The sequence below is a fragment of the Anomaloglossus baeobatrachus genome, chromosome 5 (genome assembly GCF_048569485.1).
Source record: "Anomaloglossus baeobatrachus isolate aAnoBae1 chromosome 5, aAnoBae1.hap1, whole genome shotgun sequence".
Lineage (NCBI taxonomy): Eukaryota > Metazoa > Chordata > Amphibia > Anura > Aromobatidae > Anomaloglossus > Anomaloglossus baeobatrachus.
Window position 1 is genome coordinate 306,713,984 of NC_134357.1, and position 22,619 is coordinate 306,736,602.

Genomic DNA, 22,619 nt, shown 5'->3' on the forward strand with positions numbered 1-22,619 from the left:
AAGGAATAACTTCCAAATCTATAAAGACCCATTTAAGGTTTTCAAGATTGGAAGGATCTACTTTTTATTTATTTTTTTTAAACAAAGCCACTCTCGTCTATTGGGTGTATCTGGTAGAGCAACCAAGCAATTTTGACTTTATTGTGGATAAGATGCAACACTAGCCACATCCTATATGGGATTTTTTTTTTTCTTTGTTTTTCTGTTACAAATACATAGTACATGTTTTTCAATGAAATTCCAATGTTAAAGAATATTTGACAATCCAGCATCTATCAGTTGCCACCGCCGTTATATTGACGGCTATAGCTGAGCGGTATATATAGTAATGTAGGACAGATCTCTTGTATCTCCCTTAATCTGGAGATTACTAAATAAATTGGTTGAAAATGTATAACACACTGAAACAAGGTACCATATTACTGTTTCTATTCTCTTCTTGTGCCCACTGTGGAAATAATTTCCATGGTATGGTAAGATTATTCTGCTCTTGTAATCAGGTTTATCAGGGATAGGGATTCATAGACTAAACCTTTATGGCATTTTAATGATTCAGTACTGCAAGTTCCCAATTTCTGTAGTGCAATTTCTAACTGCATAGAGGAACAATTATTTCCTACTGAACATCTCCCCTGATATTTTGCTTTCCTCATTAAGGGTAATTTCTATAGCAGTTCAGTCAATCCTCGGGGAAGAACATGGAAATGTTTAAAAGCCATCATTGTCAGTTCATATTTTGTAAATTTCGCAAATAATATATTTCCTCCTTTAGATTATCAGAATTTGTATGTCAATTTCAGAGATGGAGAGTTATCTGCAAAGCTGCAAATGACAACTTGTAGACATCTATCACTGTCCTTCTATAGCCTTATATTAGTCTTTTTGAAAACACAATAACTAGTGATGGGCGGACTCACAGATACCCGGGATCGACGGGTCCAAACGGGTTTTAAAAAAACAAACAAAAAAAAACCGGTTCCAGCTTGGAGTTAATCCCGGATATCTGACTAGACGCCAGTCCCCATATAAGTCTTTGGGGACCAGAATCTGGTGCTTTACAATGGTAGTAGAAGGGATTGGGAGATTGGAGCAAGCGCATTATACTTACCAGTCTCCAGCGTGGCTGTAATGCTACTTCCGAGGCCGCTTATTATCCTTCATGCATATGCACTGCTTTCCCTGCCCACTGGCAGTCCTCTCATCTCTGATTGGTTACAGTCAGACATGCTCCACCCTGTGTGACAGTGTGTCTGATTGCTTTCAATCAGAGGCGTTGTGTATGTGTGTGTGTGTGTGTGTATATTGGTGTAAAAATAAAAAATACAACAGTTGGCATAGGTCTCCTCCCATATTATGATACCTAGTCGTGTGCTTATCTTGTCTGTGTATCAAAATAAGAGGGACAATATGCTGCTTTTTTTTAATTATTTAAATAAATAATTTAAAAAAACAGCATGCAGTCCCCCCAATTTTGATACCCAGCCATGATAAATCCAATAGCTGGGGGCTGGTATTCTCAGGCTGGGGAGGCTCATGGTTATTGGGGCCCAAGCCTAAAAATAGCAGCCTGCAGCTACCCAAGATTATTGCATCCATTAGATGCGACAATCCCAGAACTTTACCCAGCTCATCCCGTTTGCCTGGTGCAGTGGCAGTTGGGGTAATGAGAGGTTAATGACAGCTCATAACTGCCACTAAGCCCAAGATTAGTAATGGGAAGCGCCCAGTAAGTAAAAAGAAATAAACACCAAAAAAACCTTTATTTGAAATAAAATACAAAAAAACAACCTCTTTCACCCCTTTATTAACCCCAAAAACATCCAGGTCTGACATAATCCACAAGAGGTCCCGTGACGATTCCAGCTCTACTACATTACCGAAGCCACAGTTTGGGGCATAGAACATGACCACCAGCTGTGGGCTTCAGGCAGAGACTAAGGCACAGTGATTCACGGTGAGTCACTCAGTTTATTTGCGGAGGTTCTCACGGTCCTCTACCTGACCTCCGGTAAACTTATTAAACTCAGTGACCTCAGTGTAAGGTTATTGAATTTTTTTATGAATTTTGAGCAGTGCAGTTTTAAAAATGGTGTCACATTTGGATATTTTCTGTATTATAGGCCCCTCAAAGTCACTTCAAATGTGATATAGTCCTGTTGTGAATTTAATCCGAGGGGGTGATCGTTTGGAGCTCCCTCTGGTGGTCAGGACTAGGGGTGAAGCTGACTATGCCTCAACAGGTGTGGCAGTTAATTGGGAGTTTGCGAAGCCCAATTGCAGATCAGCCTGGGTTATATAGAAGAGCAGTGTCTGCTGGCTGGGGCTGATTATAGATGTTGTTCCTCTGTCTCTGAATTGGCTTGGAGTTGTCCTTCCATTTATCCTGTGCTTGTCCCATTCCAGATAAGTTGCAAGTTATTTGCTTTATTGCCTGATTCACACCTAAGGGTGTTTGTTTTTCTTTTTGTTTTGCTTAGAGTCTGTTTTTTTTTGCAAGAGAGGAATTGTCTTTCTGTTTTGATGAGCATGGGGGTTCCCCCTCTGCAGGTTCCACTGCAAGAAAATGGAGATTCTCCCTGTTCTATTTGATTATTTTCACTTTTAGATTTCTTGTGTTTTTTTGGTATTTTGTTTCTCCCATTATTTACAAGAGTACTTGATATAGTGGGGAAGAGTCCATGTGGTCTCAGTATTTTTCTTATCAGGAGATTGGTATTTTTCCACAGGGTTTTACACTGACCGCAATCAGTTATCTTTCCTGTCCTGTTCTATCTAGGAAGTCGGGCCTCGCCTTTGCTAATCTATATTTCCTATCTGTGTATTGTGTTTTCTTACATCACCGTTGGCTTTATATGTTGGGGGCTTGCTATTCCTTTGGGGACTACTCTGAGGCAAGATAGATTTCCTCATTTCTATCTGTGAGGTGTAGTAAGTTTCTCCGGTTGTGACGTGGTGTCTAGGTGTGTTTAGGAACGCATCATGGCTACTTCTAGTGTGGTCTGACAGATAGGGGATCGCGGTCAGCTCAGGTTCCAACTACTCTTGTGTTTTTTCTGCAGATGGGAGTTTTGTGTTCATCCACGGTGACCAGATCATAACATAGTCCCTAAAAAAATTGGCTTTGTAAATTTTGTTAGAAAAATTAGGAATTACTGATAAATTTTTAAAGAGGTTGTCCACTACTTTAACATTGATGGCCTATCTTTAGGATAGGTCATCAATGTCTGATCCTATATGTGGTAAATGTTATTTCTTAATTATTTTGTGTGACATATCTCTCTGGTTTATTTCCGATATTTTCACAAATAAGTGCAAAAAATCTCATCCTAAATTTACCACTATCATGAAGTATAATGTGTCACAAAAAACAGTCTCAGAATCACCGGGATCTTTTGAAGTGATCAAGAGTTATCAACTCATAAAGAGGCACTGGTAAGAATTGTAAACTTTGGCCTGGTCAGGAAGGTGAAAATAGGCTGGGTGGTCTAAAGCAATTCTGAAAGTTAGGGCGGCTTTGCACGTTGCAACATCGCACGTGCGATGTCGGTGGGGTCAAATCGAAAGTGACCCACATCCGGCGTCACTTTGGACATCGTTGTGTGTAAATCCTAGATGATACGATTAACGAGCGCAAAAGCGTCGTTATCGTATCATCGCTGCAGGCTCCGACTTTTTCATAATGCCGGTGCCGCGACAGGTACGATGTTGTTCCTCGTTCCTGCGGCAGCATACATCGCTGTGTGTAAAGCCGCAGGAGCGAGGAACATCTCCTTACCTGCCGTCGGCGGCTATACGGAAGGAAGAAGGTGGGCGGGATGTTTACATCCTGCTCATCTCCGCCGCTATTGGCCGCCTGCCGTGTCACGTCGCTATGACGTCGCACGACCCGCCCCCTTAGGAAGGAGGCGGGTCGCCGGCCAGAGCGACGGTCGCAGGGCAGGTGAGTGCATGTGAAGCTGGTGTCGCGATAATTTTCGCTACGCCAGCTATCACAAGATATCGTACCTGCGACGGGGGCGGGGACTATCGCGTGCGACATCGCAGCATCGGCTTGCGATGTCGCAACGTGCAAAGCCCGCCTTTGTGCATTATTTAAGATAGAGTCATAGAACATAACTTACTCATCGCTAAACAGAGATACCTCTTTTGTTTGTAGTCATGTGTATATATACACATCTTGCAATAAAAATGATTGCGTGTTTGTTACATTCCAGAACTTTTCTGTCTGAGGATATTGAGTAGAATAGAAATTCCTAAAAGTATCTATAGTCTATAACAAGATAGGAGAATGTACAGTATTTACTAGTGTTGAATATAACATTAATGTCATTTCTTTCATTAGGACACACTGCGTGATTGCAACGAGGAGTCTACCTGTTACAACACTGTCATCTCTCCAATCTACTTTGTCTCCTTTGTGCTGACAGCTCAGTTTGTCTTAGTCAATGTGGTTATTGCTGTGCTGATGAAACACCTAGAAGAAAGCAACAAAGAAGCCAAAGAGGAGGCTGAACTTGAGGCGGAAATGGAGTTAGAATTTCAAATTCAGAACATTCAAAATCCAGATAATGATAATTTCTTATGGGCTGCAAGAGACCTCAGCTACACTCAGGATAGTCCTTACGGATACATGAATTCTGTAAAAGATAAAGTTGACTCTCAGTCCTTAGTACATCCCATGGTAAGAATTTATGCTCAAGTAATTTGCTGCAGAGGAAAAAGTTGCAGGAATGATGACAGTATTCTCATATTGTATGGCAGCCAGCGGGTCCTTCTGTATGGTCCTTCTGTATAGTATGGCAACCAGCAGGTCCTTCTGTAGGGTCTTTCTGTATAATATGGCAGCCAGGGGGTCCTTCTGTAGGGTCTTTCTGTATAGAATGGCAGACAGGGGGTCCTTTTGTATGGTCATTCTGTATATTATGGCAGCCAGAAGGTCCTTCTATATGGTCATTCTGTATAGTATGGTAGCCAGAAGGTTCTTCTGTACGGTCCTCCTGTATAGTATGGCATCCAGGGGGTCCTTCTGTACGGTCCTCCTGTATACCCTGTTTCCCCTAAAATAAGACATCCCATAAAAATAAGACCTAGTAGAGGTTTTGCTGAATTGCGAAATATAAGGCCTCCCCTGAAAGTAAGACCTTGCAAAGATTTTCTTTGGAAGCATGCCCGCCGAACAGAACACCAAGCATGTTGTACATGGAAATAATGGCAGTAACAAGAAATTCTTGATAGGATTCACAGTTTGTCTGTTTATGCTGGTTTGTAATGAAAACTACTGTACAGTATATAAAAATGTTCATTTTTTTGTTCAACAATAAATATGAATTCTTCTTCATGGAAAAATAAGACATCCCCTGAAAATAAGACCTAGCGCATCTTTGGGAGCAACAATTAATATAAGACACTGTCTTATTTTCGGGGAAACACGGTAGTATGGCATCCAGGGGATCCTTCCGTATCCTTCTTTGTGCTGCCAATGGAAGGAAGTTGCACAACTGAAACATACATTTGCATACATTGCACTGAAGATGAGTAGATTACAACAATGTTCTTTTTTACCTGTATGTCACACTTTCAACTTTTATCTTAGAAGAAATATGGTCTCTTTTTCAGTCAAATTTCACCTGGAGCCCACCTGAAAAAAACATTTAAACATCAAAAAGAGTGAAAATATGCACCACAATATCCAAACAACTTGCTGTGTATATGTCCACTCTTTTTTCATTTCTTTTAAGCATTTTTCTGTCAGCTTCCACATAGAAGCGTCCACTATTTTTATATATAGAATACTAGCTGCATTAGCCGGCATTGCCCAGGATAGTAATTAACTACGAGGGGTTGCTGATAAGTCTTTGGCTTTACCCAGAATGAAACAAGATAGAATGATGAACCTTTACATTTATTCCACATACTCCCCACTGATGTCAACACACTTCTTACATCTGTATTGCAAGTTCTGTAAGCCTAGCAAAAATAAAGACCAGGCATCCGTAGCAGCCATGGCATCAGAAATGGTGTGAAATTTGGTACCCTTGAGGTGTTTCTTCAGATTTGGAAACAGATGATAGTTGGAGGGAGCTAGATCTGGTGAATAAGTTGGGTGGACAACCAGCTGGAAGCCCAGCTCTGCCAGTTTTGCCGTGGTCGCTTGGGCAGTGGGAACGGAGGCAGTGTTTTGCAGGAACAAGATTCCTTTGGACAGCTTGCCGCGCCTTTTGGCCTTCAGAGCTGCCTTCAATTGGTCCAAAAGTTCAATGTAATACCTTGCATTGAGGGTGGAACCCTTTAAAAGGTAGTCCACTAGCAGGATGCCCTCCTTATCCCAGAACACAGACATCATCACCTTAGTGGCTGATTTTTGCACCCTGAACTTCTTTGGACGAGAAGAACCACTGTGCCTCCACTTTTTTTACTTCTCCTTGTTTCCAGGGTCATACAAATAAATCCAGGTTTCATCCATAGTGACCAGTCAATCTAGGTAATTCTTATCAATCCGGAAACGCTGACAAATGGACCGGGAAGATTTCACTCACATGCTTCTCTGATCCGTTGTCAAACATTTGGGGACCCACTTTGCAGATAGCTTCCTCATGTCCAAATGTTCATGGATAATGACACAAACACGTTCACGGGAAATTCCCATGATGTCTGCTATTGCTTTAGCTGAAATTCGTAGATTCTCCATTATGAGGTTGTGCACAGCATCGACCATCTCCGGAACAACAACCACTCTCTTTTTGTGTGTGTCTCTTTCTGTGTACTGGTCCTTCTCGGCTGGGTAAGGCTGTGCGGCCTGGTCTGGTCTGGCCGGGTCAGGTGGCGGTACAGTCTGGCCAACAAATTGCTCCAGCAGTCGGGTTACAACAGTCTGGGAGAGTCCTGATGCCGTCTCTGCCATCGGTCCCCGGTGCTCGTAGGCCCGTATGGCGGCCACCTCCTTCATCATCTCCATCCGCTATTCTGCAATTTGCCGAATCTGCTGTGTCTGCATCGTCCAGCACAGCCACTGGACCTCCGCCTCTAGCCTGTCTGTCGTCCAGGCCCCGGAGCGACCTGGTTTGTTCCCCTGGTCACTTGAAGCTGACATTCTCCTGGTGAGTCTGGAAGCATTCTGCCGCAGAGTTTCCAGTCTCCCTGCTTCCAGTTTCATATTACATGTTGCACACTCCCAGGGGGCGGAGCTTGTGTTCGCGCACTTTTCTCCACAGTGATGGCGCAGTTACTTTTTCACACAAAATGGCAACAGTTGCACAAGTCACAAAACCAGTCCATAAGGCACACATCACCTGTTTGAACGGGTCTAGTCCAATCCTGTTCGTGACACCAAGAAAATCTGTGTCGCCCAGGGCTATGGGGTACTCGGCCCCGGGCAGTGTACTACTGGGATGTGTCACTGGGTGGCTGTTGCCCGGTTCCGTGACCCTGGGGAGCACTTTTAAAAAGGGTTATATACAAGGGAATGTTCAATAGAGTTTATGTCGTGACCCAACTTCCGGGTAGCGGTTATGGTGATGGAACCGCCACTGCACAGTCTCTCCGCTGGGGCTGATGTGATGGCAACCTGGATGTTGGGCCCTCTGCAAGTATGGCCGGGGCCCCAGGGGGTTAGGTGATGGTGTTAGGCGCGGAAAGTAAGGTAGTCCACATGAGGGTTTACTGTTTAACTGGTTCTCTTTACTCACAGTTGATGGTAACTGGTACCAAGAGGAAGGCTAGTATTCACCTCTGATCCCCTTAGTCCCAGTGCCAGTTGGTGACCTAGTGGCTTGTTTCCCCTGCACCTTTCTCAAATAGGTGTGTCCCGGTGGCTTAGAGCATCTCGGGGTCCCTTCCTGTTTATCTCTCAGTCTCTGGTCCATATAGCAGCAGTGTGAACCCTGTAGGGACGGTATTCGGCTCCGGTCCCTGGCTCTCCCTTTACTGCTGGTGCCCCCGGACTTCTAGGGACAGTGAGGTCCTGGATGGTCCCCTCACTGTGCAGATTTTTATCAGGTCTGCTTGAAGCATTTGCCTGACCTAGGGCTTTGTGCCCCGTCAGTGCTATGGTTCCAGGAGTACTTCGCCGTACTCCCCCGGCAACCACATGCCTGGGCCAACAGGTCTCCATTACACTCCCATGTCAGAGCAGTCACGTCCATCTCCATTCACTTCCACTTACTGACTCCAACTCTCTAACTGTTGTCCCCTGCCACCTGGTCGTTGTCTAGTGGACTGGATCGGCTCCACCCCTGGGTGGCCATCCATTGAGTCCATTTCTAGTCTGTCACCACTCTGTGAGGATGGAGGATTATAATGTGTTTTGCTGTTACCGACACTGGTCTTCCAGGTCCCTGGGGGTAGGCCCTGCATCTTTGGCTGGATGCAGTACTTTGTAGTGCCCTGATGGGTTAAGGGGTGCTAAATTTCTTTTTATTTCAGTGCTTGGAGTGGTGCTTTAAATCAAAGTCCTTTGCCCCAATGCTTATACTCACACTCCAGCGTCTTCCATCTGTTAGCCACGTTGCTCTGGTCAGTCTTTTAGAGTTTGTGACTTGCCAGCAGCTCCAGTGTTTCTTGCAGCAATCTGGAAGTCACAATGCAATACAAGTCTATGAGAGCTTCATTCTTGCTCTCATAGACTTGTATTCAGCATTTGTGTCTTAACGCAATACAAGTCTATGAAAGCCTCGTTCTGATCTCATTCTGGCTTTATTCGATTTGTATTGACAGTTTTGTAACATAACTTCTGACTTCCGTTGAAGTCAAAAGTCACGGTCACAGGATGGCGCCGAAACCGAACCGAAACGACTCCGAAAAATTGTGAAGATGTCGGAGGAGTATAAGACTGGGGGCAGTGGACTTCGATTTAAAGCAACACTCCAGCTATGAAAAATAACCACTGGAGTGGTGCTTTAAATAATAGGAAAATTTGCAGTTGCCACCAAGAACATTCCTGGGTTGTTAGTTACTAACCAACAGGCTCCTTCTGCCTGTAACGTTATTATTCAGAAAATCACAAGAGACAGCAGTAACATAATTACAGGAGACAACATACATGGGATAATATAATTTTCACTGAAGCTTTCCCTTATACTAGAGACCAGAGGTCAAGCAAGAAGCAGACGGTGCCAACAGGGTGTATTCCTTTATCCAATATTAAAGCATTTCATTGTGCTCACCTTCTGAAAGGCAACCTGATAAAATGTGATCTAGGCTGCTACTTCTAGGGATTTTCCAATACTCCCCCCCCCCCCCTTGCCATATATCATAGTTCTTCTAAATAATACCTATTGTAATATTTTTGTATTGAATGTATAGCTTCTATGAGCGCATCTCAGCAGGGATCACATAGGACTGGATTGTTTGCAGATTCTTCCACCTCCTGTATTATGTCTGATATGTCCTTTTCTGGCACAGAAATCAGACAAAATTAAAAGAATTTGTCATTGGGCTCCTGATAATGGGTGTGGATGTTTTGAAGTGAATCACAATTCTGCCTCTGTGAGCTGAGAGGACAGTTTCAATCAGTAGTAACAGCAGGGGCTGACACATAGTGAAGTGCTGTGATCTGCAATTAAAAAGCAAAGGATTTAGGTAATCCAATCACTGACATGGACAGCTGAAAAGTGCTGAAATTTGCATAACAAACAGTGGCAGGGCTGGTACCTACCCTGGACTTCTCTGACACTTTGTAACTCCCAATATCTTCAGCAGCACAGGGTGGATAAGGGAGAGGGTGAGCTAAGTGCTGGATCACAGGCTACTGCAATGCATGGTGGACCTTGTAGTAATAGCACACGGTAAGCCTGAGAAAAGGAAGGGATGGATGTAAACATCAGAGCTGCAGCTGCAGACACCAAGTGATGCTATCTGCATGATAAAAGGGTTATATTACTATTATAAGAGTATGGATGCATTTAGTGGCACATAATAGCACAATTGATGAATAAAAAATGAAATGAGTTAGGCTAGTGGATGACTTCTTTATTATATAGTTTTATGGAAAAACATTTAGTATAATTTCTATTAAAATATGTTGCTGTACAGTGGGCAGTCTTATTAATAGACATCCTTTCTTGTATAAGTGTACATACAGATCACTATCAATTTGTAAGTAGGCCCGCTACTGGACTCCTAAGCACAGAATGAATAGGAGTAACTATAAAAAAAAATGACAACTTATACAGAATATTTTCTCACAAAGCTATACATCAATCTGAACTGCTCCTATGGCTGTAGAACATTCCGCCTGTAGTATGGGTTGCATTTCCTATGGGATAAGTTCGCTTTGCATTATTTTCCTATGCTTTATTTTAGAATACATATCATAAACTATGATGGAAGACCTAACTATTTTTTTTTATTTACAGGAAAGACATATGTTTGATACTATATCATTGCTAATCCAGGGGTCGTTAGAGGGTGAGATGAAACTGATGGACAACCTATCCGGTTCAGTATGCCATCACTATGCTTTGCCTCCTTACGACAAAGGCTCTTCTGAGAAACAGGTTAGTGTCAGCTATAACAAGCTTTTTATTTGCAACACAACATTGTATTATCATCCTCATAATGTCAGTCCTATGCATATTACGCTCAGTCTGCTCTACTACTGTATCTACCATTGATTAGCAACTAAATGAATGCGTACAGGAAAAGAGCAGGACCGATTGCTCATACTCAAGTCTATAAAAAAATAAAACTTGGGTTTTTTTTCAGCCAGCTATAGCACTAGGGATTAAAAATTAGTCCCTAATGAACTTTTTTTGTTTGTCTAATGATCTTAAGCTGAGAACAGGAGGTTTCATTGCTGGATCCACATCATCTTGTTATCCACTGTCCATGATCGAGGGTAGTGCTGTGCATTCATAAGCATTATCATCTCTAAAGACAGAGGACTTGGAGGGCAGCATATACTATCTAGGAATACTCAGGAATAATATTCAGATGTGAAGTTTTTAAAAACATAGACTGGTTGGCATAGAAAACAAATACAAACCTAAATAGTACCTCCAGTGCAGAATTCAGTGTCCACACATATACGATAGAGTAAAAAATAATTGGGTTATATTTGCATAACGATTTTGGTGTGGTTTTACTGAAAAGGGTTTTCTGGATTTTAGAAATCCCCGTTCTATGGCTGTAGTTTATTTTCATAGACAAGCTGAGCTTTTCTCCCCACCCCAGGTCTAGCACAGTCTCCGATGCTGCTCTCAGTGTCATTTATTGTCTGCAGCGCTGATATGACATGAACAGCACTGCAGCCATTAATTGAGCTCAGCGCCTCTGAGCATCATATGCCATAAATTCGGACAGAGCCGATGAGCTCACTGATTGGTTGCAGTACTGTAGACGTGACGTCAGTGCTGCAGACAATAACCTCTCCAAATCTAGGGTTGAGTCCCCTCCACTGCTTCCAATGCCGGGGATTGTCTGCAATACTGACATGATTTAGACAGAACTGCAGCCAATAATTGAGTTCAGCGACTCTGAGCAGCACATGCCATCAACTCGGATAGAGCCACTGAGCTTATTGATTGGCTGAAGCGAGCATAGACATGAAAATCCCTTTAAGGCCTTACAGAAACCAAATTCATATATTATCTATGCTTAAGATAATTGTTGCAACTTTATTTTTTAAGGATAGGGCTACATGGTGACATGTATGGCACAACTGTGAAATCACAGTGAGACTTGGAAACATTGTAATGTATTCGTATAGTGTTGCTGTCATAGTTCTGATCCGTAGTGCTCTGCTCTCCAGTAGAGCCAGTGTTCTGTTTTGTATTTTGCGCCAGTGGATGGGTGGTTTCCCCTCCTTGGTTCCTGTGCTGGTGTTGAGAGGATCCTCTCTCCAGGTGCCTCATTCCGGGTGATTGCTCTGCTTCATTAGGGAGCAACCTCACCTGGAACGCCGCCAGTCGAAGTTCCTGCCTGCAATAAGTGCTCTGGCTCCCGTTTGTGCTTTGATCTTGTCCTCCTATCTATTGTTACCCCTCTCCTTCCATGTCCCTGACTCTGACGTTGTTCACTGACTCCTGACCTCCATCTTATATCCTGACCTCTTCTCCACTTTTCCCCAGTGTACCTTACGTACCTTCCTGGTGTCTGACCTCGGCTTTGCTTCATCACTGTGTTCCATACGTAACCTCCTGGCTCCTGACCTCCAGTTTGTTTGGCTTCCCCGTCACTAGTTGCTTCTGGCGACACCTAGTAGTAGTTCATCACAGTTGCATTATGACGTGACACATATTCCGACTACGACACAGAGTCACGTATGTTTCCAAATGTGTTGGAATATCTGTTGCTGGTCAAACGTTGCACAAAACATACTTATCATAGACTTCAATGCAAGTCGTATGTGACATGGAATTTGCGTGCGACTTACTTGCGACCTCGCTTATTATTTAGCAAGTGGCAGAAAAATTGCACGACTTGTTAGAGAACTACTGTTAACAAGACACATCTCTATGTAGCCTAAATGTTCCAGTACTGTATCACATACTGTATATGCTTTAGAAATTGCTATTGGCAGCCCTGACATGGGTACACAGGCCCATATTAACAAATCTGTATCATTTGACTCACATTTACTGCAAGGATGCAAGGTGAGGCAAGTAAATCCCCTTTTAGGCTAGGTTCACATGTCCAGTAATCACCCTTTTAGGGAATCTGTCACCACTTTGACCTATCTAACCTATTCATTTGGGCATCCAGGTTATAGAATTCTAAAAAATGTCCTACCTGTATGTCTCATATCAGATGTCTTGTTGTGGAAAAGTCATCTTTTATCACTTAATATCAATGAGCTCTTCCAGGCTATGGGGCGGATGCTGCCTGCAAGATAACTTCGCCTTCAGAGCTTATCTTAAATAAAAGTGGCACTACCAGTGTGAGACAAGTAACTGACGCAGAACAGGAGAAATTAATATTGACTTCTTGAAAAAACATTTTTTGCAGCACACTGAGCTCTGCTTTAGGGTACTTTCACACTTGCCTTCAGCGCAGTCCGTCACTATGGAGAATAGCGCAGTCCGTTAACGCATGGCGCTACTCTCCATAGACTTGTATGGACGACGCACTGTAACGCAAGTGTCAGCGTTGCATCCGCTGGACGACGCAGCGTCGTTATTTTGACGCTGTGTCGAGCAGAATGAACGCAGCACGTAACGTTTTTTTGAGCGGCGGAAACCTTTATTTTTCACTGCGCATGCTCATTTTTTTTTTTTTTTTTAAATCACAGAAACTTTATTTTGTTTCTTGGTGGCCGAACGTTCAGCTGTGCGCCCCCGGCCGCCGGCATGTGAGAGCTCTCAGCTGAGCGCCCTCGGCCGCCGGCATGTGAGAGCTCTCAGCTGAGCGCCGCCGGCATGTGAGAGCTCTCAGCTGAGCACCCCCGGCCGCCGGCTATTGAGAGCTCTCAGCTGAGCGCCCGGCCACCAGCATGTGAGAGCGCTCAGCTGAGCGCCCGACAGCTGGCTATTGAGAGCGATCAGCTGAGCGCCCGGCAGCCGGGTGATCAGCTGATCGTTCACAATAGTCTGCTGCCAATAAAACTGTAAAGAAGAAAACAAAAATAAATAAAAAAATCTTTCCGTTGTTTTGCAGCATCCGTTGCATCCGTTGCATCCCTTGTGCCATTATAAGCAACGCATCCGTTGCATCCGTCACACAACGCAATGCAATGGATACCGTTCAACGCAAGTGTGAAAGTAGCTTTATTGCAACAAAACACTGTCTGCCTGTGAGATGGAGGCTGAAGCTGAGAGACACCTGCAGAAGTGTCAGTTATAATCACACACTCTCTGCAATGAGAGCAGGGAGCGGCCATTACACATCACACTGGTAATGACCCTTTTATTTAAAATAATCTCTGTAAGTGGAGTTATCTTCCAGGCAGCATCCGCCCCATAGCCTGGAAGAGCTCATTTACATAAAGTGATAAAAGATGATTTATCCACAACCAGGCATCTGATATGAGGCAGACAGGTATGGCTTTTTACAGCATTCTATAACCTGTATGCCTATATTAACAGTTTAAAAAGGTCAAAGTGGTGACAGATTCCTTTAAAGCCTCTGTCACACGTCCTTGTCTCCGGTACGTGTTTGGTTCTTTTCCTCACGTACCGGAGACATGGGCACACGTAGACCCATTAAAATCTATGGGTCTGCGCTCACGTGCGTGTTCTGCCATGGACCGTGTTTACGTGTGGAGCATACGTGTGTCCGTGTGCTCCACACGTCAACATGTCTGTTTTTCTCCGGCATCACAGGTGTCACACAGAACGCAAACAGACCACACGGAGGTGTTCCGTGTGACACACGCCGGAGAAAACACACGTGTTTGAGAAAATTAAAAAAAACTTTACTCACCTTCTCCAGCCCTCCTGTCTCTGCCGCTGCTGTCACTTGCTTCCTACCCCCTCTGATTATTATTCTCATTGAATATTCACTTCACTGCGGCCGGAAGCTGCAGCAGCGGGGAGTCGGCAGGACTGGAGACCGAAGATCAGCACCACGGACAGCGACGCCAGGGACAGGTGAGCAGAAAGTTTCCGTTCTCCGTGTGTCATCACGGATAACACACGGAGAACACACATAGGTCATAAACACGGCTCACGGAGGGTAAAACGCACCTCTGACACGTCCGTGAAAAACGTGCGTGGTTTTTCACAAACATGTGAAAGAGGCCTAAAACAGATCCAGTTGCCATTGATTTGCAAAAAAGTTGTGGAAATACAACTTTTTTGTCCCTTTTGAAAAACTTGTTTTTTGCAAGATTTCGGGTTTTTTTAACATGGGAGTTAATGGAAAATGGATCCGTTAACTGATTGCTATTTAGCCATCCATTTTTATTTCATTAGTTAAGGATCTGTCTTTTGCTTACTGGATCAGTTTCAAATGGAAGATAGCCATTACCGGATCTTTTTCAATAGACTCCCATGTTAAAAAAACGGATCCTGCAAAAATAAATTTTTCAAAATGGACAAAAAAGTTGTGTTTGCACAACTTTTTTGCCAAACGGATTGCTGAACACTTCCTTCATTTTGGTGAGCTGTTTGGTGTCAGCTATTGGAGAGCATTGGTTAACATTTTATGGCATTCAGTCGATACTACTTTTTTCACTTGTCATCAAAGTATTTTTGATTTCTGATTAAGAAATACGTAAAAGTACATTGCATATGGACATGGGTGTAACTACCTCGGTCGCTGGGTTCGCCACTGCGACAAGGCCCGGCAGGTTAGGGGCCTGCGGCCACCCGGCAGATCAGCAGCCAGTTCCTTTCAGTGAGACCACGTGGCCGCTATATGACCCGGTGCCGCCTCCGCCGCTGACACCGGGCCCCCCTGTCCGGTGTCAGTGGCACAGGGCCCCCCCTCCCCCCCATCACACACAGCAATGATGAAGCACAGAGCGGCCGGCGACGCTCTATGCATCATCATTCTCTCCCTGTGCCTGTGTACCGCCCCTGCAGCAGTCGAACTGCTCAAATCCAGGGTTGCTGCGGCTCAAGGGTCTCTGGACTCAGGGGCTTGCGGCCACTTCGAAGTGTAAAGGGGGAATATTTACAAGGGAGAGTTCGTGACGCCACCCGTGGTTCACGGTAAGGGGGGTACCACCACTGCCGATTGGAGTACCCGGGGGAGATCGGACAGGGCAGCCAGATGATGTTCCCTCCACGGGTAGGGGAGACCCCGGGACTCTAGAGGATAGGTGTGAGGATGGCGTGGTGCGGGCTGTGGGGCAGGCAGAATGCAGGGGCAGCAGTGTACTCACTCAGGCTGTGTGGATGTTGGTGCAACCATTAAGTAGACTCTGACACAGAAGTAAAGCAAGTCTCTGGGTGCCACTGCCACTCTGGGGAGCTCGTCCAGGAATCCGTCCTCGCAGGTGTTGTCTGGTGTTCTGGAGCCTGCCTCCAGTCCATCAGATAGATGTTTCGGAGTGACCCCTTGGCCTGAAGCTGTCAGGGTCCCGCTCCCTATATTTAGATAGGGGAGCTGTGCTCTCGATGGCTGACACTTGGGATTTCTGTAGGCCGCATCAGCTGGAAAGCCCTATCCCCCTCGTTGTGTTGGTGCCTTTGATCTCTGAGCTCTTGGGGAAAGTTCATAAAGAGACTATCCTCCACAGGTGAATTATCAGGTTGGGTGAAGCTACTCCCTGATCTAGGTTCCTGTACCCCGCCGTGCTTGGTACCGGTCCGGTTACTGGACTTTCCGATGCTGACTATTCTTCCAAACTAAGTCTGGGCAACCTTCTCCAATACCCTGCGACTGGGTCTCCGACCACCGTCTGCGACCTAACCAAAAGTCTCCCAGGGAGCTACAACTCCCTCAGCTCCTCAGTCTCTAAGGGTTACTACTGTTCTGACTTCCTCCCTCCCACCAGTCTGCCTGACCCCTAGGCAGGTGGCCCTTTTCCAGCTAGACCACCCACTGGTGTGCCTGACAGGGTGTGGTGTAAGGTGTGGTTAGGATTTGATTGCTGATGGAGAACAATACCAGAGTTAGGATCCCAGAACCATGGAGGGTGAGTTCTGTACCATAAGAGAAAGAAATGCAGTTCCCTGTGACACCCTGACTAGATCAGGGGCGTCACACCTGTGCGGTGATGTCACTCTTGTGCGACTGCTGTGCAGAGAGCACAGAGCGCAGGATGGGAGGACGCTGACCAAGGAGAGGTGAGGACGAAGTAGCGGTGGAAGGAGGAGAGAGGTGAGGACAGAGCAGCGGGGGAACAAGGAGAAAGGTGAGTACTTGTTGCTGTTTTTTTTTATATAAATTAGTGAGTACATGGTGGACAGAGGACTGGGGGGCTGCATTATTATACATGGAGGTTTGGGGAGGCTGGCTGCATTATTATACATGGAGGCCTGAGGAGGCTAGCTGCATTATTATACATGGAGGTCTGGGGAGGCTGGCTGCATTATTATACATGGAGGCCTGGGGGGTTGCATTATATATGGAGGTCTATGGTATAATAAACATGAAGGACACCTTATATATGGACTATAGGGGTGTGATATATATGGAGGTCTAGGTGGCTGCATTATACATGCAGGGCTATGGGGTTGCATTATACAACATGAAAAACACCTTATACATGGACTAGGGATGAATTATACATGGAGGAGTATGGAGCTGCCTAATACAAAATGAAGGACACCTTATACATGGAATATAGGGGTGCATTATAAATGGAGGAGTATGGGGCTGCATAATACAATATGAAGTTTTATGGGGTTGCGTTATAATACATATAGGACTATGTGGACTACATTTTAATACAGTCATATGAAAAAGTTTGGGCACCCCTATTAATGTTAACCTTTTTTCTTTAGAAGAATTTGGGTTTTTGCAACAGCTATTTCCGTTTCATATATCTAATAACTGATGGAGTCAGTAATATTTCTGGATTGAAATGAGGTTTATTGTACCAACAGAAAATGTGCAATCCGCATTTAAACAAAATTTGACCGGTGCAAAAGTATGGGCACTCTTATCAATTTCTTCATTTAAACACTCCTAACTACTTTTTACTGACTTACTGAAGCACTAAATTGGTTTTGTAACCTCATTGAGCTTTGAACTTCATAGGCAGGTGTATCCAATCATGAGAAAAGGTATTTAAGGTGGCCACTTGCAAGTTGTTCTCCTATTTGAATCTCCTATGAAGAGTGGCATCATGGGCTCCTCAAAACAACTCTCGAATGATCTGAAAACAAAGATTATTCAACATAGTTGTTCAGGGGAAGGATACAAAAAGTTGTCTCAGAGATTTAAACTGTCAGTTTCCACTGTGAGGAACATAGTAAGGAAATGGAAAAACACAGGTACAGTTCTTGTTAAGCCCAGAAGTGGCAGGCCAAGAAAGGCAGAGAAGAAGAATGGTGAGAACAGTCAAGGACAATCCACGGACCACCTCCAAAGACCTGCAGCATCATCTTGCTGCAGATGGTGTCAATGTGCATCGGTCAACAATACAGCGCAAGGAGAAGCTGTATGGGAGAGTGATGCGAAAGAAGCCGTTTCTGCAAGCATGCCACAAACAGAGTCGCCTGAGGTATGCAAAAGCACATTTGGACAAGCCAGTTACATTTTGGAAGAAGGTCCTGTGGACTGATGAAACAAAGATTGAGTTGTTTGGTCATACAAAAAGGCGTTATGCATGGAGGCAAAAAAACACAGCATTCCAAGAAAAGCACTTGCTACCCACAGTAAAATTTGGTGGAGGTTCCATCATGATTTGGGGCTGTGTGGCCAATGCCGGCACCGGGAATCTTGTTAAAGTCGAGGGTCGCATGGATTCAACGCAGTATCAGCAGATCCTTGACAATAATGTGCAAGAATCAGTGTCGAAGTTGAAGTTACGCAGGGGATGGATATTTCAGCAAGACAATGATCCAAAACACCGCTCCAAATCTACTCAGGCATTCATGCAGAGGAACAATTACAATGTTCTGGAATGGCCATCCCAGTCCCCAGACCTAAATATCATTGAAAATCTGTGGGATGCTTTGAAGCGTGCTGTCCATGGTCGGCGACTATTAAACTTAACTGAACTGGAATTGTTTTGTAAACAGGAATGGTCAAATATACCTTCATCCAGGATCCAGGAACTCATTAAAAGCTACAGGAAGCGACTAGAGGCTGTTATTTTTGCAAAAGGAGGATCTACAAAATATTAATGTCACGTTTATGTTGAGGTGCCCATACTTTTGCACCGGTCAAATTTTGTTTAAATGCGGATTGCACATTTTCTGTTAGTACAATAAACCTCATTTCAATCCAGAAATATTACTCAGTCCATCAGTTATTAGATATATGAAACTGAAATAGCTGTTGCAAAAACCCAAATTGTTATAAAGAAAAAAGGTTAACATTAATAGGGGTGCCCAAACTTTTTCATATGACTGTATATGGAGAACTATGGAGCCTACCTTATACATGGACTATGTTGGTGCATTATAAAACATAGAGGCCTATGTGGTGCAGAATAATATATGGAGTACTCTGGGGTGAATTATAATATACGGAGAATTATGGATAACTATGAGAAATTCATTATAATAATTGGAGGACTATGACAGCTATTTATACATGGAGGACTATGGGGGTGCAGTATAATATATGGAGGACTATGTGGTGCAGTATAATATATGGAGGACTATGGGGTGAATTATAATACATGGAGAACTATGGGAAATGCATTATAATACATGGAGGACTATGGCGGTGCATTCTAATATATGAAGGGCGTTTGTAGGACCCTTTATATTATATTGGAGGCTATGTGGGGGCCATTATAGTATTTGGAGAACTATATACAAGGGGGGATAAAGATACAAGCAGGGGATGGGAACGTTTTGTGCTGAGGTAAAAGGCTTTTTTCCTCAGTACCCAGCTTTCCCATGCTCTGCTATACATCTTCTCTCAGCACCCAGCTTTCCCATACTCCGATATGGGAAAGCTGGGTGCTGAGGGAAAGATGTATAGCAGAGCATGGGGAAGCTGGATATCAGAACATAGGAAAGCTGAGTGCTGAGGGTAAGAGCCAAGTGTCAGCATCATTATCCCGTAGCCCGAGTGTCAGTGTCATTATCCCATACCCCAAGTGTCAGTGTACGTGAAGAGGGGGGGGCCCAGGTCTGAACTTTGCACCAGGGCCCATCAAACTCTACTTACGCCACTGTATATGGATGAAATAACAATAGTCAGATTTCAACATATTTTGCAATAAAACACAAGTGACAAAACAAGTGAAATAATCTGACAATAATGGGAATACATAACCAGAAAGAACAAAAATAGAATTAACTTTAAAAAACTGAAGCCCTCTAACTCATTAGATAGCTGTCAGCCAAATGATCATCCAGCCGATGGGCTATCTCTCCTGGGTCCGGGGTCCTCCAAACCCAAGTGCTATTGGCTCAGGCGTGCTCCTGTGTTCTCCTTGATAGAGCCAGTACCAGACTCCTCTGCAGGCGGCCTATCTCCTGGAGAACATCAGGAGAAATTCAGCATGCTGCATCCTTCATTTCCCTAACATCATCATACATTGCTTAGGAATTGGCCTAAAAATGTTGCGATAAGAAATAGAAAATAAACAGAGATGGAAGGAATTAAAGGAAAGAAAAGGAAGAGAAATGAAAATATAAGGTTGGGGATAGAAATGGAACTCATGAGAAGTCTGATACAGTTTATGTCAAGGTCAACATATTGGCAAAAAATGTCTGCTGTCATATTTAACCACTTCGCCACCTGGCGATTTTCCGTTTTTCGTTTTTTCCCCCTTTTCTTCCAAGAGCCAAAACTTTTTTTATTTTTCCCTTAATCTAGTTATATGAGGGCTTGTTGTTTGCGGGATGAGTTGCAACCGTAGCATTCTCATTATTTTTGGATCTGGAGCTGTGTGATGGATTTTTTTTGCGTCCCAACTAAGCTAACCTTTTTATTTATACCCTTTTTAGGTAGATAGGATGTTTTGATTGTCTGTTATTGCATTTTATTGCAATGTTGCGGTAACCAAAAAAACTTAATTTTGCCATTTTTTATTTTTTTTCTCATTACACACTTTACCGATCAGATTAATTTATTTTATATTTTGATAGGTCTGGCATTTCTGAATTCGGTGATACCAAAAATGTGTGTTTTTTATTGTTTTATTTTCAATGGGGCAAAAGGGGGATGATTTCAATGTTTGTGTTTTTTTTAATTTTTTCATATTTTTAAAAACTTTTTTAACATTTTTTCTTCTTTTTACTAGTCCCCATAGGGGACTTGAAGCAGCTATACACTGCTGTTCAGAGCGATCCTTCAGCTGATATGTGTGGGGAACCATGCAGGCTCACCACGTGAGCCCGCTTTAAAAGGACATACGTAGGGGGAAAAAGATTTAAAATACCGACCTAACGGTGGATGAATGCACACTGCCAAATCACTCCCACCTGTAGTGACAAAGGCCACAGAATTTTGGTATACATTGGCCAGTTTACCCTAATTATAGTCATAAAACAGGTGTGTTTATCTTCTAGTTATGTCCAGAAATATTTGCACAGTGACACAAGTTTTAGTATTTTAGGTGTTTACCAAAACATATTCAAGATAGTTATATAATCAATATGGGGTTAACATGCAGACTCTCAGCTTTCATTTGAGATTATTCAGATCCTATATTGAGTATAGGTTTAGGCATTACAAATTTTTAATATTCAGTCCCCTGTTTTTCAAGGAACCAAAAGTAATTGGGCTGCATTGACTATTCTCTCATTAATTTATCATCAATTAAGCAGTTTAAAGGTCTGGAGCTGATTCCAGGTGTGGCATTTGCATTTGGAAGCTTATGCTGTGAACCCACATTATGCGGTCAAATAAGCTCTCAATAGAAGAGAAACGGACAATCATTGGGCTTAAAAAAGAATAAATGAATCATCCGAATAGCTGAAATGTTAGGACCAGCCAAATCAACAATTTGCTCCATCCTACATAAAAAGAGCCAATTCCGCTACTCACACGATCATCCTGCAACAGGTCCAGGTGCTGAATTCTCCCCTTCTCAGCTCTCCCGGACTTTTTATAATTATTAACTACGCCACAGCTGTCACCTGAGCAGGCATTTTCTCCTATATCTTCTCCGTGAGAATATGCACTTCACACTTGAATTTGTATCGCCTTTGACCAGCAGATGGCGGTGTTCTCTTGCAACCACTCTGGCATTAACAGTTCGCATCTTCTCACTTGTCCATCCCCTTACAATAGGATTCACTGACTTTTATTGCCAGAATATAGCTGAATATAATCAATAAAATATTTATCATGAACTTTGAACATGAACTGGATAATATGACCAAAATGAATGTCTTTATATTTTGAAGTCTTGCATCACTGCTAATTTCTTTTTAAATTTTTTATATTAACAAACATTACTCATCCACAATCATGGGACGTAATGCTAAGAAATGTTGCAGAGAATAAATCAGAAATTGCAGAAAAATTAAAGCGTTTAATCAATAATTCATATAATGTACATGATAGCGCCAGAGTAAAAGCCGGACATGGGACAATGCATTTTTAATAAATAAACTTTTACCTTATTGGGCTTAAGCTTAGAAAATATAGAGGAGGACAGGGGAAAAAAGGTGTGTAGTGGTAGAACGGATATGGGATGAGGGCAGAAGATGTCGATGGAGAAATGAGAGAATTCTAGAACACATTTTAACACATATTGTGTTAGAATTATTTGATGCTTTGCCTCTGGTTCTCAGAAAATGAGGGGCCCAGATTATGTTCCAAGTTCAATAAAAATTACATCAGAAGATCAAGGGAGGAGACCACCATTATATAGATCAAGTAGATTGTGTCAGGCCCAACCTAAGATTTAGAGAAATAGTATCAGTACCTGAAGTATACGGCTATGCTTGTGCATTACAAAGATAATGGTAAACCGGAATAATTTTTGGAGGTGATTAAAGAGATCAGCTGAGGATTTTTAGTGTCTGTCACCGGTCAGTGCATGAACATGTAGAACATATATAATGAGGACAGTCAGAGCATGTCTTGGTGGGACAGGACATAGCACGCTAGACATCTAAGATAACACAGGTTCTTACACCTCCTGTAAATCAATAGGAAAA

At 43.3% G+C, this 22,619-nt stretch overlaps 1 protein-coding gene across 6 annotated transcripts in view; it reads left to right on the forward strand.

Annotated features, from left to right (window-relative positions):
- Positions 1 to 22,619, forward strand: part of CACNA1G (calcium voltage-gated channel subunit alpha1 G) — a 561,987-nt gene that overhangs the window by 476,568 nt on the left and 62,800 nt on the right. For all 6 annotated transcript variants that reach the window (XM_075349676.1, XM_075349674.1, XM_075349672.1 and 3 more), the window contains 2 exons: positions 4,343 to 4,681; positions 10,353 to 10,493. In XM_075349676.1, the coding sequence (XP_075205791.1) occupies positions 4,343 to 4,681; positions 10,353 to 10,493 (480 nt within the window). The remainder of the gene's footprint in view (positions 1 to 4,342; positions 4,682 to 10,352; positions 10,494 to 22,619) is intronic.